Source organism: Leptonotus elevatus, chromosome 10, assembly GCF_054856555.1.
Source record: "Leptonotus elevatus isolate MCC_2025b chromosome 10, RoL_Lele_1.0, whole genome shotgun sequence".
NCBI classification, from domain to species: Eukaryota; Metazoa; Chordata; class Actinopteri; order Syngnathiformes; family Syngnathidae; genus Leptonotus; species Leptonotus elevatus.
In genome coordinates, this window is record NC_141248.1 from 17,906,663 (window position 1) to 17,924,514 (window position 17,852).

Here is a 17,852-nt window from a genome sequence, read left to right on the forward strand (position 1 = left end):
TTGTTTTGCTCGTGTTGCTTGGTTATCCTGTTTGTGTAAAACGCTCCTAATATGTCTCTGTTTAATGCTTTGTAATTTAGGCAACATGGAATAAAAGATGAAATCTATGGAAGTATTTTATTTAAAAAGAAAAAAAAACACTTCAATATTTATCTGCTCCAGATAAGGAGTTTTTTTTGGGGGGGGGGACATAAAATCATATTTTTAAAAATAAAACTACAGCACATGTTCCATGGAGTAAGTGTTGTTTCTAATGTGTTGTTTCCCTCACTCTGAATTTTTAAACCACTTCTCCCGGTAGATAGTGGATATGAAAAGTCTGCATACCTCTGTTCAAATGTGTTATTATCAATTTTGTAAATGTTTTTTTTTATTTGCCACTGTTGATAATTCGCCCTACCTTGACGAAGGCAGCAGTTACACGTAACATAACACTTAACACATAATATATACGCATAACGCTTTTCCCCACATGTTTGGGGATATTTTGGAACAGGGGTGTGTAGACTTTTTCTAGCCACTGTAGCTGTTTCTTTCTGGGGATTATTCATATCATACATGCTGTATCTTGAACCGAGCATGTGAGCATGACTCAGGTGAACGTTTCATCCAGCGTGACAGTTCAGTATGATGTCAATGGTCAATTATGTCAAAGGTCAATTATGAATAATCCCCTAGGAATGTACTAATACTGTACTGTATCTCTCTTATGGACTCATCATAGTAGGTAGTTACTAAAGGGTTGCAGATGTACTAAAACAATCATGTGTTATACTGTAGTATCATAAATGAGAAGTTTTGGGATCCATGGTTGTTTATTAGGATATTGATTATTTGAGCACATGCTCAAAATGATATGACTGAATCTTCATAGACAATGTAGCCCCATCTAGTGGCCATACAATTTCAGGACAACACAACACAAATGAAGGGACAGAGAGTTTCGGTTCCGTTGACAGAGCTGAAGAACATAAATTACGCTTGGTCCGAGATGTATGTAATATATACATATATATATATATATTTTTTATAATATTTTTATAATATTGTATTTATTTATTTACAGGTACTTTTTTTTGTCATTTGCGTTGGAAAAAATGTGTAAACATCCTTTCTGAATTTTTTGTTATTCTTATTTGGTAATACTATTTTCTGTGTACATTTTTATTTAAATATTTAGATTCATTATTCTATCTTTACAATGATAATAATGCTTCTGGAGTTTTATTTTTTTAGATTCCTGGTAGAAATTTACGACATAAAAATATTCTATTTAATATTATTATTATTATTACAGTTATTATTATTATAGATATTATTATTATAGTTATTATTATTATTATTATTATTATTTTATTATTATTATCATTAATAATAGTGTAATGATTTTTGATGATGATGTAAAATGTGTATTTTTATTCATTTTTTATTACATTTATTTTTAAATTTGGGGATGGGCAAGTACAGATACCTGGACCGTTTATAAATAGAAAATTGCCATTAATTTCATGCAAAAACTACTATACTGGGGTACTTAGGTCTTTCTTTAAAATAAACAGTTATTGGGGGGTTTCTTTGAAAATTGTGTGTATCAAAAGTACTAGTGGTATCGATATTGGTGACCAGTCAAGATCAAGATCGTATTGGTATCGGTCTGAAAAAAATCCCTTAAAATTTGTACTGGTAACTTATTTTTGGTAATTGTTCATTATTGGTCTTTTTTTTTCAGCGGTAACTAAAATCACCATGACAATGTCACTCAAAAGTTAAGCATTATTATCTTTGTAAATGCATCCGTTTTTGTTTTCATCAGCTCTTTTGCCTCGTACCCTCAGCCGTGTTAAGAAATGAAATCCTTAAGTCATTTCTATGATGTCCATATCCTTCTAACCCTGAACCCTGACTCCACCTGCACGCCTACACCGCAACTCTGACCAGACTTCGACGGCCTGGTGTCCGACGGCGAGGAGCATATGGACCGCCTCCAGCAGGCGGCGCTCACCCGGACCACATGCATGTCTCTGTGGAGGGCGGGCGCCGTCCAGGCCTGGCTGGAGGTGGTCATGGGAATGCCCACGTACACTCGGGCCTGCTCCGAAAACGTCAAGAGTGGCAAGGTAGGCGGATGCCTTTATGTGCTTTTCACCTCAGATGAAAATGATGGCTCTTCGCAATTTAGGTTCTTCTTGGTCTGACTGATGAGGATTTAGAGGTGGGACTCGGTATTCGCAACCCGGTTCATCGCAGGAAGCTAAGACTGGCCATCGAGGACTACAGGAGAGCAGAAGGAGACCAAGGGTGAGCAACAATTGTAAATTCTTAAGGTATTTTTAAATGTTATCATTTAATTATTTATGTTTTTAAAATAATACGAATATTTTTAATTGTGAGAGCGCAAGAGAAATAGGTAACAAAAATATTGTACAGTTTTGGATCCATCTGTGTTTGCAGTAAACACATTCACAAAAAAATTCCAAACTAATACATTTATCATCTCACAATATACGTCAATAATCATGCCCAACGATGTATATTATAAAATGAAACAACAGCCGTCGCTTTATGTCGGCGTAGAAAGCAGGATTGAAGAGGATTTGATACACAATAATCAGCAAAAACTCACTGATCTGAACATATGACTGGATAACCGATAGCCCATACACGCCCGTGCAAGCCGTTGAAACGACAGGGCGGCCATCTTGCTCCTCCCATCTTGCGCGCAGACTACTGTATAAACTATACGGTATACGTACAGATTAGATTTATTTATTGGTCACTATTTTTTAACAAGTAATATAAAAATATATATATAAATAAATAACACGTAAACGGTATGTGCTGCTTTTAAGACCCCCTTTTTTTTCTCACTCAGTTCCTTAGACCCCAATATTAGATTTTGCAGAGGCATCTTTTTATTGAATTAGTTATAATTCTTTAATAAAATAAAATATACAAGTTTCCTCCTATAAACATCATTAAGCATATTGTTTATACATGTATTCAAGGCAAGTTGTAAAATGTCTTAAGTCCTCTTGTTTATGTTTCATAAATGAAGACATCATAAATCATACTATTTCTACTAAGTACTGTCTCAAACGTTCTCCAATTTCGATACTGTAAATGTATAGGATCGTATGCCGAGAAACGTTTCTTGTGAGGAGCAATATGGCGGCCTTGCGGCTTCAAAAGTCTTGGCTATCTAGTCATATATTCAGATCCGTGGCAAAAAACAGACTGAGCTGAAATACTTCCTGTTTTCATTTTTCTTTTTTCAAATGTACATGTCAAACAAAATAGTGCGCCCCATCTAGTGGTCTACACTGGAATTACAACAGTTAAAATGTGTGCTTTGGCTCCATAAAGGTTAGGAAACACAATTGGTCTCTATCCTTTCATCCTTTCAGTTTATCCAAAGCATCCAACATGGACCATCACTGGGTGGCAACGTCCTGGCTGAGCGACGTGGGCCTGCCGCAGTACTCGCAAACCTTCCACGCTCACCTGGTGGACGGCCGGGTACTGAGTTCTCTGGACCGCCGAGACCTGGAGATTTACCTTGACGTGGGCGACCACTCCCACCAGACCAGTCTGCTGCTGTCGGTGCAGCTCCTGCAGATGCTGGACTTCCACAAGGAGGTTCGATGAGAGCAGGCTGACCCGGGTCTTCGCGCAATGCTAACGGGCGTCTAGCTGAACTCGCGTTGTGCTTTTGCAGGCCCTGCAGGCAAGAAGGGCGAAATGTGAGCAGCAAAACCGGGACCCCATTGTTTGGACCTGTCACCGAGTCATGAAATGGATCCGGGATATTGACCTCAAGGTGACTGGAGGGCCCCAGGACAGAAGACACGTTACGTATACAAATGCCGGGTTATTTTCAGTGGTAGCAAATCCAGTTCCAAAAAGTAAAAACCCTGCCACAGTTTGGCTTTACCCCCTGGTGCTAGCTAGCGCTAGCTAGAGCTAGCTAGCTCCCATGGTGCTCGTTTACCTGCTAGGGAGCTAGCTAGCACCAAGGGCTAAAGCCAAACTGAGGCAGGGTTTTTACTTTCTGGACCCGGATTTGCCACCACTAGTACTTCTTTTTCAGGAGTTTGCTGCCAATCTTCAGGGTAAAGGAGTCAACGGTGCCGTGCTGGTCCTAAACCCGGCTTTCGACGGCGACGCCATGGCAAGAGCGCTGGAGATCCCCAGCAACAAACATATGCTTCATCGGCATCTGCGCCAAGAGATGAAGGCGCTCGCCGCCGCTCGGAGGTGAGAGTCATGCGTGAAGGGAAGTTCGGTTAAGATGACTAAAATAATGCAAAACCACTCAGAAAACACCTGAAGGAGACGTAATAGCAAGGGAATAAGATCGCTTACAATACTTTCACAAAGTGGTGTTTAGATGCCCTGGAACAAGGGAGGACACGGTGGAAGGAATAGTGGTTAGCACAGGTAGGAGGTCCCAGGTTTGAATTTCAGCAGTGGGCCTTCCTTTTCACATTGTCCCTGTGCTTGTGTGGGTTTTGTCCAAGTACTCTGGCTTCCTCTCACATTCCTAAAACAAGACTCATTGAGAGAAAAAATATCCATAGATGTGAATGTTGTTTGAGCCCTGTGATTAGCTAGTGACCAGAAATACCAAAACCAAGTCTCGCCCGCCCCTGCGACGATTTACGTCTCACAAAAATGCTGACGTGCCACGTGAAGCACACTCCTGCAAAAGCTGATTTCCACTTTTGAAATGCTCTTCGACGTTGCGTTCACAGCAACAAGGAACAGGAAGACAAGGTGGTTGTTTCTTCTGCGCCAGTGGCCGTCAATCGCTTTGCTGAGGGGAGGGTGCCAATGAGGAGATCGAGCAAGGTATCATAAGACTTGATTCAAATGTGTGGTATAAGCTCAAGGTTGTCTATATGCTAGCTGTAATGTTGAACGTGACACATATTCATTATATTTTGCCATATAACTTCGGTCGACGTTCATGGAAAAATGTGGGAGAAAAAGAACATCTTTTTTTTTCCTTTAGATTTAAAAAAAAAAAGGCTTCATTGGCAAAAAAATAAACGCCTCACCTCAAATAAAGCCAGTTGCTGCCTCACCAATCACTTATTAGTAGTAGTTTGGGCCAGAGACTGCCAATGTTGCTGCAAGTCACGCAAGGATAATGAGTGTGTTTGAAGGCCTTCATTTGTATTGTGTTTGTCAGTTTGTGTCTCATAAAATGTTTCTCTTCATTCAAACATTTCACGCCCAGAGTCCGCTGAGGATCCGCTCGGCAGAAGCGCACGTTCGATCGGGGACTCGGACCTCGCGCAGCTCAATGCACACCTACAAGAGCGTCGAGATCACCAATGTGTGAACGGTGTGTGGTTGGAAGATTGTTTACTACACACAACACTTCACTGGACTTTTTATTGCCTTGTATACAAATAGTGCTGTCAAGTGTGAAATTAAACAACCAAGTAAAAATTTTATCAGCCTGTTTCTGAATTTTACCGGATTGTTATGCAAGAGTGGGACGAGTTGCCCCTGAGTTGAAGGAATAAGCAGCGAGAATAAAACAACTAATGTACAGAGGATGTAAGCATAAGTAAGATGACCATATAGACTGTGATTTTTGTTATTGGCTGATTTGTTAACATTTCTAATAAATTTCACTAATGACAAGACTATTTAATCATTAAATTCAGTGTTGCTTCACTGTCGCCTTTTATCTTGCTGATTAATTAATTGATTCATTAACAATTTATTTATTTAATTAATGGGTGTCAGGCGATTAACATTTTTAATTGTGATTAATCGCATGACTTCAATACTTAACTCACGATTAATCGCACATTTTTATACCTGTTCTAAATGTACAATAAAATATTTTTTCAAAGTTTTCATACTCTTGTTAACATAAAAGTGGGGATTTTTAGTCATTGATACAGTAATTTCATAATAATTCATAAAATTTAGTCAAAATTCAAAAGATATACTGTACTGTAAAAAAACGAGTGTATTATTGATTTGTGTTTAGATAATTTTTCTACCACTAGATGGCATCATTGCATTTGTAGGACATTGGTGACAGCTCAGTGCATTTTTCTTTTCATATTAAGAGCTATCTAATTTTTACCATGAAGTAACTTCTGAATTTCTGCACATTTTTTTAAATTGTAAAACACAACTTGACCCCAGACTCCACAAATATATGCATTATTATAAAATGTATTACTGCTGAATTTTGACGTGGAAGTGTTTGCTGCGTTGCGACTGGAATTCCCCTCGTACAGGCTTTCCAAGTAAGGGGCGGTAATTAATCGCGCTGTAAAAAATTTGTGGCGTTAAAGGAACTTTAATTAACTCAAAATTAACACATTAATTTTGACACCTCTAATTTATTTATTTATTTACTGGGCAAAACAGTTTTTGTGTTGCCAATTCCTTTTTGTTGTTGTTGTTGTTGTTGCTTTTTTAGGCACAGACTGAAAATTCAGAACGAATAAATGCTAACTAATAAAAAAAAAAAATTATAATATACTACAGGACCTTTTAAAAATAAACAGCCATTTCTATTTCATTCATTTTTTCCATCATACACTTTTCTTTCATTAAATTTGATAACAGAAGCACTTCTAAAAGTTTGGACACGTTTTCATTTATTGCAACAAAAACAAAATAATTTAAATAATAAATGTACTACTATTGTAGAAATTTGCTGGGGAGGGTGTTATCTCTGCTTCTCGCACCAAAAGTCTGCTTGGACAGACAGACCATTAAAATATAATAACCAATCAACACTACTAATTTTGTGCCATCCGTTGTGATATGTCTATTGTAAAAACATTACTTGATTACTTACTCTTGCCAAGTCTGCTGGAAAATGTATTCAACACAAAAGTAGTAAAATATCAAACGATAACCAACATCAGTATTAGATTTACAAAAGACAGCAAAAAATATGACTCCACTTGTATGCTGTTTTGTGTTAAAACACACACTGAGTTAAAGAACAGGTTCGTCCGCCACTTTGTGGGCGTCTGCATTAGGCATGTTGTTGAAGCAAGGCCAGTTCAAACATGCAGTGACGCCAAACAATTGTAAGAATTTGCTTTTATTGCTCACGTGGCTTTTCCAGCGTTAAACTCTCATTCGGTTTCATTGAAACGTGATCAAGTAAAGATTTATAAGTAAACGTGGGTTTCTCGAGGGCTTCCCCTGCAGGTCCAATTTGAGATCATTACTTTCAAACATAAAGGAAAGTCAAGTCAAACGTTTTTTTTTTTACAATATGTTCTATGCGTTCTTACTACATCCTGGCAGCCATTTTACCTTGTATTGTCACTTTCTGTTGACTGAAAATGTGCCTAAGGACTCGGCTTACAAATGTCACATGACCAAACTCAGAAAACAGGTGAGCCATAATGGTCGTTACCTGAGTGAGCCCTTAGCCACTGTGATGTCACTCCTGCTTAATTCATATTCCATAAATGGCACCATATGGTCAAAAGTGGAAGTGTTTTGCTTGTAGGAAGACCACGTGGTGCATGGTGCCGTCTTTGAGCTCACACCAGGGAGTGGAAGCCAGTGTTCGTCCTTATAGCCTCTTTTTTCTTTTTCTTTTGTCTTCTCAGACAATTTTTTTTTTTGCTGTTTTGGGAACGGGAAGTGACGTATGCCGTAAAGCAGTCCACATTTGTTTTTTACTGCCAGTAACCTGATACAGGCCCCCTCAATGACAAAGCTACCATTCAACTCGCTGTGAGTCGATGTTTCATCCGAAAAGTTATGAAAATATTTTTGAAGATGTAAAAGTTCCGAACTGTTGCTTTAATCAAACAGGCCTACTATGTTCAGACTAGTGGAGGTGCATAGAACATCCATCCATCTATTTTCTTAACCGCTTATTCCTCACAAGGTTCGCGGGGCGCGCTGGAGCCTATCCCAGCTGGCTTCGGGCAAAAGGCGTGGTTCACCCTGAACTGGTTGCCAGCCTATTGCAGTGCATAGAACACATTATTGAAGAAAAGAAAGTAAAAAAAAAAGGCTTGACTTCCTGTTTAAGACAATAATAGTGTGGGCGATACACTGCACACGGCTCTAATTAAAGCAACATTAGCATTAATATTAGAGTAAGTGTAAATATTTTCATACACAGCATCTTTTATTTTTCCTTATTATTGAGACATGATTTGCTTTGTTTGCGCCTTGTCCATATTTTTCAAAATTATTTTTATTTTTTAACGTTAATGTATTTATTTTATTTTTACTTTTATTCAAAATTACAATAGTATATTGATCTATTTTGTGTTTCATATACATCTGTATATACATTTTTTTTTATTATTGTTATTCACTTTGTAAACCAAAAATTTTAAATGATTTGGTTATGCTATTAAGCTAAGCTAACGATAGCGGACCCTCGACTCTCGAGTTTTGGTCACTATGTCTTGGCGGCGCTAGGACCTGGCGGCTCACTGCACTTTCAGAGGCGCGCTCCAGGCAAACAGGCAGGAAGGAAGGGGAGAGGGAGGGAAGGCTTGCCTCCAACGAAGGCGCTGCTCGTTTGGACGAAAGTTCCACTCATCTCATTAAAACTCAAGGATTATCACACATTCGCTACTTTTAAATAGTGCATCTGTAGTGTTGGGCAGCCCTATTTCGTTTTGACTCGTACTTTTGCTCGTTTTCCATGTGCGCGTGAGCTGGGCGAACACACCTGCGTGAACTCAGGTAAGTCACCCATTAAGGAAGTTCATGGCTTTGTTCAATTTGCCAAGGCCCACGAGACATGAATTATTAAATTTCTCGCTTTGGTTACGTGTGCGCGTGACAATTTTTAGTAAAGAAGGCAAACAATTAAGGGCAGCTAATAAAATGAAGGTTTCACCAGCTTTGTGTGTCGTGGATGGAAGCTGGGCTGAAGGACACTGAAGTTGTGCTTGGCTCACTATTGGGCAGGAAACTTGCGTCACCCCCAGCAGAAACCGCAGCCCACTATGTGGCAGAGTGTTAATGATTGACACGACATGTAATAATGAAAGTGATCATATGACGCTTGTAGGGAGCAAAAATGGCTGCGTTTCTCGTGTTATTGCGAGATTGCGCCAATAAATCACTCAGGGATTTGCTAAAGGCGGTGGCATAATTAAGTCAAAAATTTTGGTACGCTTGCACTATTCCGAACATCCGGGCATTTCTGATATTTCCTCAATGCAACGCAATCCAATGTGTTGCTTTTACCTGTGAGTCTGACTATCATACAAACCAGGCAGATTGTTGTAGTAGTTAAATATCACATCAACATCACATTTTGAAATAAAAATAATCTTCACAAATTGAATTACAAGAATCCAAAGTCCAATGCTTTTCAATGAGCGGAGAGCGTCATTTCACCGCCATTTTGACTCGGTAAGCTCGGAATTGTCAATGAGGCAATGCAAGAATAGTTTTACAACACCATTTTTAATTAGCAAAAATAGTTATGATCTCTATATACACAAGTAATATTAGGATGAAAATACAAATATTAAACATGAAAAAAACATATTATTTAAGTTTCCAGGATTTGGGGTGCTGCACTATTTCTCATAGACAGCAGGAGGCAACATTAGCGCCTCCTAACTGAATTGTGTTCATGTCAGCTGACCTCAAAATTGTATTATAGGAAGTAGATGTAACAGTTCCCTTATAAGTGTATGTTCAGTTGGTGTTAACAGGAACCCCCGAACCCTATGTAGTACGTAACCTCGGTGTTTGTTGCAGCCCGTCCTGCAGGGATGTGTTCCAGTCGGGGTATCTGCAACAGAGGCGAGCGTCCCGCCAACCAGTCTTCTCGCTCCGAGAGCGGCGGTTCGGGGGCTCACTATGCCCTGTGCGCCCTGGGAATTGGCCTCATCGCGCTGGGCGTGGTTATGATCGTGTGGACGGTGATCCCCGTGGACGGGGAGGCGTCGGGCGGCTCCACCAACTCGTCCAGCAACTCCACCGTAGACGACGACGACGAGGACGGCCAAGAAGGGGAGCTCTCCAGGTCGTCTTCGGTCGCCATGGTGCTGGTGGGCGTCGGCCTGGCCATGCTGCTCCTCTCCATTTGCCTCGGCGTTCGGAGCAAGCGAAGAGCGAATAACAGAAGCGAGCAGACGGAGGCGCCGGCGGCGGCCTTCTTGGACCATGTGGCCGGCGAAAACGAAGAGTGAGTATGCTGCTCATCGGCACTCTTTGAACTTTTCAACCTATATATTTATTTGAGATTGGCCAATATGTTTATTTCAGCGCCGATGGCGATTATTAATAGGGATGTAATGATATCCAAACGTCGCAATATGATATTATCACGACATTGTGGGGAGGATGGCGATATTAAAAAAGGTCACGATATTGTAAAAAAATAATAATAATTGGTGTTGTACATTACAGCAATGCACATAAACATACAATCTCTATTAACACTTAATATTGAGGCACTTACTTGCTAATGCACGCTCATATTGAGTTCCTCCATATATTGACCTGATTCACAAGCATATTAATTACATTAACCTTCATCTGACGATTAGCGTGGATTTGAAACATAGAAGGGCCAAAACATACAATTGACAATTAATTTGGGGCAGTTTTAATATTGCGATATCACGATATTGCCGTTATCGTTACATCTGTAGTCAAGGAGGCCGATAACCGATATTTGGAGCCGATATTTATTTTCAGTAAAAGGGGGGGTGGATTTTGGTGTCAGATTTTTTTTAATACAAATGCCAATCTTGACTTTGTTGTCATGTCTTTAAAGCATGTTTATTGAACAATTTTCAGACTTTTCAAAATGTAGAAGTGTTTTTTATTTAATCATAGAAACATTTTGACATTTCTAACAAAATGTTCAGTGAGCTCCCAAGGTTATAAGTATTTGTCTTAAAAAGTTCAATTACAATTACTAAGAAAAGATATATGATATTGGTATGCAGCACAAAATTATGCTGTTGAATTAATCAATTTTGTAAAATTATGTTGAAAATGTCTTGACTTGGGCGGATATAAGTTTTACTTTTTTATGTGCACTTTCATTTCATTTTTAAGAATAACTAAATAAATATAATGTTAACTTCAACAAGTAAATACCATAGCTCTCTCTACTTTTCTACAGTAATTTAAAAAAAATAAAACGGAAATCTTAAACTTTCACATTCCTTTGTTTTAATGTTGAACAAAAACAAAAGGTTGAAAAAGTTCCCAGGGTCAGCAGTATCTCTTAACTAAACATTTTAATAATTACCTGAGATTAAAATGGTTTTACATTTACCTTTTTAGTTTGTCAGATAAACGAAAAAATAAAAAAAGATGCATCCCTAATATTCACGCTAATGTGCACTGCAAAGACACGACAATTCATTCGCGACTTTCGATCCTATTCAAGCGCGTTCGCCAACGTCGCTCGTTCTGCAACGAGCCATCAAAGTGAACCAAGGCGCTTTGTCGTTGATCCCCAGAGTTCCGGATCCAACCGCATTCAACGTACCGAGCTACGACGAGGTGGTGGGCAGCAACGACTACCCCGTGCGTCAGAGCAACCTCCGCCAGAGCAACACACACCTGCCGTCCTACGAGGACATCATCGCGGCGGTGGAGAACGAGGGCAGGGACCAGCCCGCTGAGGACTCCCGCCTCAACGAGCCCGCACAACCGCCGGCCGCCACCGCCGAACACCAGCCCGACGCCGCCCGGCAGCCCAGCATGCCGGCGCGCAGCGCCAGCCGGGCCAGCCGCCTGCTGCGCCCCCTACGGGTGAGGCGGATCAAGTCGGACAAACTGCACCTGAAGGACTTCCGCATCCAAATCCGCAGCCCCTCGCAAAACCCGGTGACCATCGAGCCCATCACGCCGCCGCCGCAGTACGATAACAAACCGCCGGAATTGGGCTGATCTCTGCACTGATAACACTCCTGAGATGCCAGTTTTCCCCAACGTTGGTACCAGAAAAAAAAGTAGGTTAGATGTGGCTTGGAGCGGCCAAGGAGAACAATCGCAAAACCGTCCTCCTTGGTGAGAAACTTTGTCAGCTGCATTCCGTTACCACGCATCTCTGGGCCTTTGTGAATTTCAGCCCTACTGCCTTAATTTAAGTCCAACATGTAACATTTACGTGAGGACGCAAGTGTGGCTATCGACGGGGGTCGATGGCGGCCGTCTTGTAAACAAGCTTTTCAGGTTGTGCTCTTAATGAAGAAGATGGACTGAGATTGAGGAATTGTTTGTGAATGTGCTTTTAAATGCGTCTTAAAGTGGCTCAGGTTGGACATCTTCAAGTTAAATGTCGTCTTGAGGGTGTTTCACGGCACGGCAACATTGACCAAATTAGATGCGGTGCTGTAAAAAAAGCAAGGTAATGGTTTGCGTTCTTCAAAGCGTTTTGTATTCAAATAAATCTCCTTTCTGTTGCGTAATGCTTTTAATTAGTCAATTTAAAGCAGATGTTTAAATGCAATGTTATTGATGGCTCGTGATTTTTGTTTTGTTTTGTTTTTACTACACTGGAATCGTCGCTCTTTTTAGTCGTTCTCATTCATTATTCTGTGGACTGCTGTCGAAACAGGTAGCAGTCCAGATTAAAGGAGTAAATTAGAGATGCTGCAAGTTTATTTATGTTCAGAAATATCAGTCTTTTATGGTTCATAATAAAATATACAGTTTTTGTTTTTATATTACAATATTCCTTTTGCAGTACTGCATGGTTCAGAATGCATTTGTTGATATATTGCGCCCTCCAGTGGCCACATGAAGCCAAGAATGAAGAAAGAAAATAATTGACAAAACAAAAAAGCAACACAATTAAGTCAATCTTAACACTTGTATTCGGAGTCAGTCAGATTTTTAGGAAATAATACATTTTAATATGTTTATTTTTTTTAGATAAAATTTAATAAATGTATGTGTATATGTGATTACAGTAACTTGTATCATGATAAGGCATTTCAAAATATGCTATCAATATTTCCATATTGATAGTTTATTTTGAAATGATACTGTCAGTCTTTCTGGTTTTGTTTTTTTTAAGATTTTTTTTTTCTAAAGCAGGCTATTTTTTTTTAATTAAAGGTGTAATATTATGACCAAGTGTTTATTTTATTAAATTTATTTTCAAAATAAAGTCATACATTTATGACAGAGTTTGTACGTACTTGTGTGTGTGTGTGTATATATATATATATATAATTTATTTATTTACAGGTATATATATTTTCAGGTAATTTACAGTGAAGTGTTTGGGGGAAAAGTCATATTTCTAAATTTAAAGTCAGACTGAATGAAAACGTTTGACAATTAATTTTTGACGGGAAATTATTTTACGATAGATAAGATTTTTAATTTTAAGATAAAATTTATATTTTGTATTGAAATAGTAATATTACAATGATAGTCGAATATTTTTGAGGGGGGGAGGAAGTCTAACATACTTTGAAACTTAATTTCAAACCTCTCTACTTTGGAAAAAAAATGTTTTGTTTGTTTTGTCATTTATTTTTCAAGTGAATGCAATATAATTCCTTAATAAATACTCAAAAATAGAGGGAAAAAATACTCTGAAATTGTAAATAAAATAGTTCAGGAAAAGCAGTTTTTTTTTCCCCATGTGGGCCTACCTGTATTCCCGAAGAAAGTTGTTTTTGTGTGCGTTTGTGTGTAAATGCTATATGCTTGCGTGTAAATGTAACATTTATCACACATTTCTCTTTAAAACAAACAAAAAAAGCTATTAATGCTTTGATCAATACTTAATGTTAAATTGTATTGATTTATTATAGCTATGCTTTTTTAATTGCATGTAATATTTTGCAATGTAATTCAATTTAATTATATTTGATTCGATTTGATTGCATTTTAGAGGACGAACTTTAAACATTTGGAATACCCCCCTCGCCAAGCCCCCCCCCCCCCCCCCCCCTAACACATTTCCCCTCTACGCTCCACCCATCGCCTCACTTCGGAAGGATTCCTTTTTTTCCTTTTCCTTTTTTATTTTTTGTTGTGCAGCTGCCATGTAGCAGTGGGAGGCACAGCTGTCTGCGGGAAGAGCCAAAGCCCGGGGAGTCAGTCACATTCCTGGCTGGGATTCAATGACTGAAGCAGACACAAACAAACAGAGAGAGAGAGAAAGCGCGAGAGAGGGAGGGAGGGGAGAGGTAGACTAGAGAGAGAGAGAGAGACTGGATGGCACATTTGAGGCGCACTTAGGAGTGCGTAAAACGGCTGTGGAACGCGTAAGAAACAACACTCGTGATTGTATGCTGAGTTTTCTTTTGGGGATTTTTCCGACTGTGGAAGTTGTTTATTAGAGGGAGAGAGAAAGGACAAGCTTCTGTGGATCTTTTTTTCCCCCCCCTGAATGGGCCGCACCGGGAAGGGAAGCTGCTCCTTGTCCGGGGAAGCTGTCTGACTGGCGGCGTGGAAATGCTCAGCTCGGACGCAGAGTGAACGAGACTCCTCGAAACAACTAAAGCGTTTCTTTCCCCAAGTTCTTTTTTGTCGTGTTTTTCATCCAAAAAGATGGAAGTGAGCAGCTTCCAGCCTCACCCTGGACTTCAGCAAACTCTGAAGCAGTTCCATCTGAGCTCCATGCGCTCCCTGAGCGGACCGGCGTCGTTCTCCGCCCGCTGGCCGCACCAGGAGTCCCTGTTCAAGGACGCCAAAGGCGAGATGGTGCTCAGCCTGCCGGCCCACACCCCGCCGGTCATGCCCGGGCCGCTCTTCATCCCGTCGGACCGCTCCACGGAGCGCTGCGAGACGCTCCTGGAGCGCGAACCCATCTCTTGCTTCGTGGTGGGCGGCGAGAAGCGTCTGTGCCTGCCGCAGATTCTCAACAGCGTGCTGCGGGACTTTTCCCTGCAGCAGATCAACTCGGTGTGCGACGATTTGCACATTTACTGCTCGCGTTGCACGGCCGACCAGCTGGAGATCCTCAAGGTGGTGGGCATCCTGCCCTTTTCGGCGCCCTCCTGCGGTCTCATCACGCAGACGGACGCCGAGCGCCTGTGCAACGCGCTCATCTACGGCGGCTCGTACCCGCCGCGCCGCGGGGGAGGAGGCAAGGAGCGAGTCGGCGGCAGCGGCGGCGGCGGCGGCGGAGGAGTAGGAGTCGGAGTCGGAGTCGGAGTAGGCGGCGTCCTCCTGCAGCTGGAGCGCACCGAGTCCAGCTTCCGGGTGTACCACGAGTGCTTCGGCCGATGCAAGGGCTTGTTCGTGCCGGAGCTCTACTCGGGCCCCGGTGCCGCCTGCGTGCAGTGCCTGGATTGCAGGCTCATGTTCCCGCCGCGGAAGTTCGTGGTGCACAGCCACAAGCGGCTGGAGAACCGGACCGTGCACTGGGGCTTCGACTCGGCCAACTGGAGGGCCTACGTGCTCCTGGACCCGGACTACAGCGGCAAAGAGGAGAAGGCGAGACTGGAAAGGCTGCTCAGAGACTTGAAGGGGAAATATGACTTGAGCGGAAAGATGGCCAGGAAGTCGTGCAGGGTAAGTGGAGTTGGCTTTGGTTTGCTTTTGAGGAATGGCTTCTTTGTTGGGCTCGTCAAGACGTCACACGTCTATTGAATGGGTGGGCAGCACATACTGTAAGTTTTCAAACTTTTGACTCGGACTTTTACTTGTTGTTAGCTCTGAGTGGCTACGTTATGACGACCAACATTAACATATGAAACCAATGTTTTATTTTTAAAAGTCAAGCTAATATTATTGCAAGCCGTACTGTGCTGCACAGTAGGCCGACACAAAATTGTATCTAATGTATCTAATTGTATCTGGAGTTAATTACAAAACACTTAAAACACCAGCATAGTGTAATTTGGGAGAGTTACATTTCTAACACTGACACCAGTGTAGAGTACTATCAACACAACTCAGTGTTTACCGTTGTAGAGTTCTAAATAGATACAGTGTTGGAGTAACACTCATTCAGTGTAAAAAAAAAAAGAAGAAGAAGTAACACTTTGAAGTGTTAAATTTACACTCATCGGTGTTGACATATAAACACTTTTCTACTGTTGGATTTTACATTCGCAGTGTTAATCTAACATTGACAATTTTGCTGTGTACTTAATATATTTCTTTAAGGTTAAAAGGTTTAATACAACTGAACTGTACTTAGTCAGTGATGACAGTCACCGGCAGAAAGCACGTCCTCTAAGGGCCATGCTAAATGTTTGATTCTTCTCAATTATACATTATGAGGTCAGTGATGGTTTAGTGGTACGTTGGTCTAACTTGGGTGCATATAGCGTAGGTTCGGCCCCCACTGAGTGACTACAGGGAATGCTTGTTTTTTTGTCTCTATATGCGCCTTGCAACTGACTGACAGCCAGGCGAGGTTGTAAGTCTCAGATAGCATTCTGGGAGAAGCGGTACGGCTGGATATAGTATGAGCATTTGTGGGTGGTGGAGAGTGGTTACGACATCTGTCTCACACTTTTGAGGTTCCGGGTTTGAATCTCTCCGGTGTGCCTTTTAGCATTTTTTTTCTCTCCAGGTACTGCAACTTGCTCCTGCATTCCAAAAGACACAAATGTTACAAAATGTTAAGGCTAAATTTGTCTACATGGGTCCTGTAACTGGCTGGCGACCAATCCTAGGTGGACACCCCCACCCCTTTCCCCCCCTCGCCATAAAAATCAGCTGGGATAAGCTCCAGCTCACAACCGCAACCCTAATGAGGACAAGCGCTATAGAAAATGGATGGATGGAAGTTGGGCTTTTTATAACAGTTCCTATGAGATTTTATTTTTAGAATTAGTTGGCGGCGGGACACCCCTGCTCTAATGCATTGCGTGAATGCTGGAAGGATTCACATATTGTTTGCAAATGCTGTACAGCATTTAACTTGATCATCGTTCATTTTCACTTTTTTCACATGCTTTTTCACATGCAATATCATCCCACATCATACGGTATCATATTATTATATAACTTTCAATCATTCCAGATCTTTCCACATGACTATTTTATTTAAAATAGTCAATGTTTTTTTTTTTTATTCAGCATTCCAGCATTCACACACAATTTCTCCATAAATTACATTTACTAGTTTTCTTTGATATTGTTTGTAATATTTTGGGTATTTTTCAATGAAAGCAACTGCAAAATATTAGATTGAACTTTTATAGTACATACCTGACAAACACCCAGAGAGATGCAGTATAGTTTTGTATGCCCGTGCATGTTTGGCATCACAAGTTATGACAAACCATACAACAACTCCTCTTCATTAAGATAAATGGAAATCTGATGGTTTTTAGGCAGAATGAGGAGGAGGAGGAGGGGGTGGATGAAGACAATTTTAAGGTGGTGATGGGGTTAAGAGTTTAATGAGGTTTGGGATATGGATATGTGTGTGTGCGTGTGTGTGTTTGTTCGTATGTGTGTGTCTGTGTGGCCATGGTGGGATAAGCTGCGCGTGGGTGGGTGTGGGTGTCACCGTGATGGCGTCCTGCGTGGGTCAGCGTGGACAAAAGAGCATAGAAGGCGGGGGCGGGTGCTTGTGTGTGTGTGTGTGGGGGGGGGGGGGGGGGGGGGTCTTGGCTGACTGGCTGCGTGGCTCGGTCACACAGCAGCTGCTGTGTGGGACTCTCGCAAATGAGTGGACATCTATGTGGGCATCGCCGCGGTCTGAGCGCCAGCCAGGAGATGCGTCATCACAGGGGAACCTTCGGCATGAAAATTGAGCAAAGTTGCTAAATGGAGAAAAAACAATGGGCCTGGTTAGGAAGTATTAGACTCAATTTTTTTTTTTTTTTTAACATGTATACAGTATTAAATACATTTCTTGACAATAATATGTTCTATGCAGCCCCACTAGTCTAAATAAGGTATTCTGGTTAATATTGCGTCTGCAAAAA

General features: G+C 41.0%; 3 protein-coding genes and 1 long non-coding RNA gene across 7 annotated transcripts in view; 3 read left to right on the plus strand and 1 right to left on the minus strand.

Annotated features, from left to right (window-relative positions):
• Window positions 1-5,686, plus strand: part of kaznb (kazrin, periplakin interacting protein b) — a 92,421-nt gene extending 86,735 nt beyond the window's left edge. For all 4 annotated transcript variants that reach the window (XM_086086320.1, XM_086086319.1, XM_086086321.1 and 1 more), the window contains 7 exons: window positions 1,939-2,117; window positions 2,180-2,298; window positions 3,405-3,636; window positions 3,716-3,817; window positions 4,088-4,254; window positions 4,752-4,848; window positions 5,240-5,686. In XM_086086320.1, coding sequence (XP_085942446.1) covers window positions 1,939-2,117; window positions 2,180-2,298; window positions 3,405-3,636; window positions 3,716-3,817; window positions 4,088-4,254; window positions 4,752-4,848; window positions 5,240-5,344 — 1,001 coding nt within the window. In that variant the 3' untranslated portion in view covers window positions 5,345-5,686. The remainder of the gene's footprint in view (window positions 1-1,938; window positions 2,118-2,179; window positions 2,299-3,404; window positions 3,637-3,715; window positions 3,818-4,087; window positions 4,255-4,751; window positions 4,849-5,239) is intronic.
• On the minus strand, window positions 1,599-6,930 carry LOC147167428 (uncharacterized). Its single transcript, XR_015096241.1, has 3 exons — window positions 6,833-6,930; window positions 3,556-3,718; window positions 1,599-2,271 (listed from the first exon to the last, which is right to left on the minus strand). It is a non-coding gene; the product is annotated as an uncharacterized LOC147167428 (long non-coding RNA).
• A 1,425-nt stretch (window positions 6,931-8,355) lies between these two features.
• On the plus strand, window positions 8,356-13,056 carry tmem51b (transmembrane protein 51b). Its single transcript, XM_086087291.1, has 3 exons — window positions 8,356-8,703; window positions 9,736-10,165; window positions 11,457-13,056. The coding sequence occupies exons 2-3, from the start codon at window positions 9,750-9,752 to the stop codon at window positions 11,887-11,889; spliced, it is 849 nt and encodes a 282-aa protein (XP_085943417.1). The 5' UTR covers window positions 8,356-8,703; window positions 9,736-9,749; the 3' UTR covers window positions 11,890-13,056.
• Window positions 13,057-14,163: 1,107 nt separating this feature from the next.
• LOC147167430 (ski oncogene-like) overlaps window positions 14,164-17,852 on the plus strand; it is a 49,327-nt gene continuing 45,638 nt past the window's right edge. Inside the window, exon 1 of the mRNA XM_086086547.1 lies at window positions 14,164-15,477. Within this exon, the coding sequence (XP_085942673.1) occupies window positions 14,512-15,477 (966 nt within the window). The 5' untranslated portion in view covers window positions 14,164-14,511. The remainder of the gene's footprint in view (window positions 15,478-17,852) is intronic.

Coding starts and splice junctions, on each gene's coding strand:
- tmem51b (XM_086087291.1), top strand. CDS start 9,750: ATGTGTTCCAGTCGGGGTATCTGCAACAGAGGCGAGCGTCCCGCCAAC. Junction 10,166..11,456: donor GTGGCCGGCGAAAACGAAGA/GTGAGTATGCTG, acceptor GTTGATCCCCAG/AGTTCCGGATCCAACCGCAT.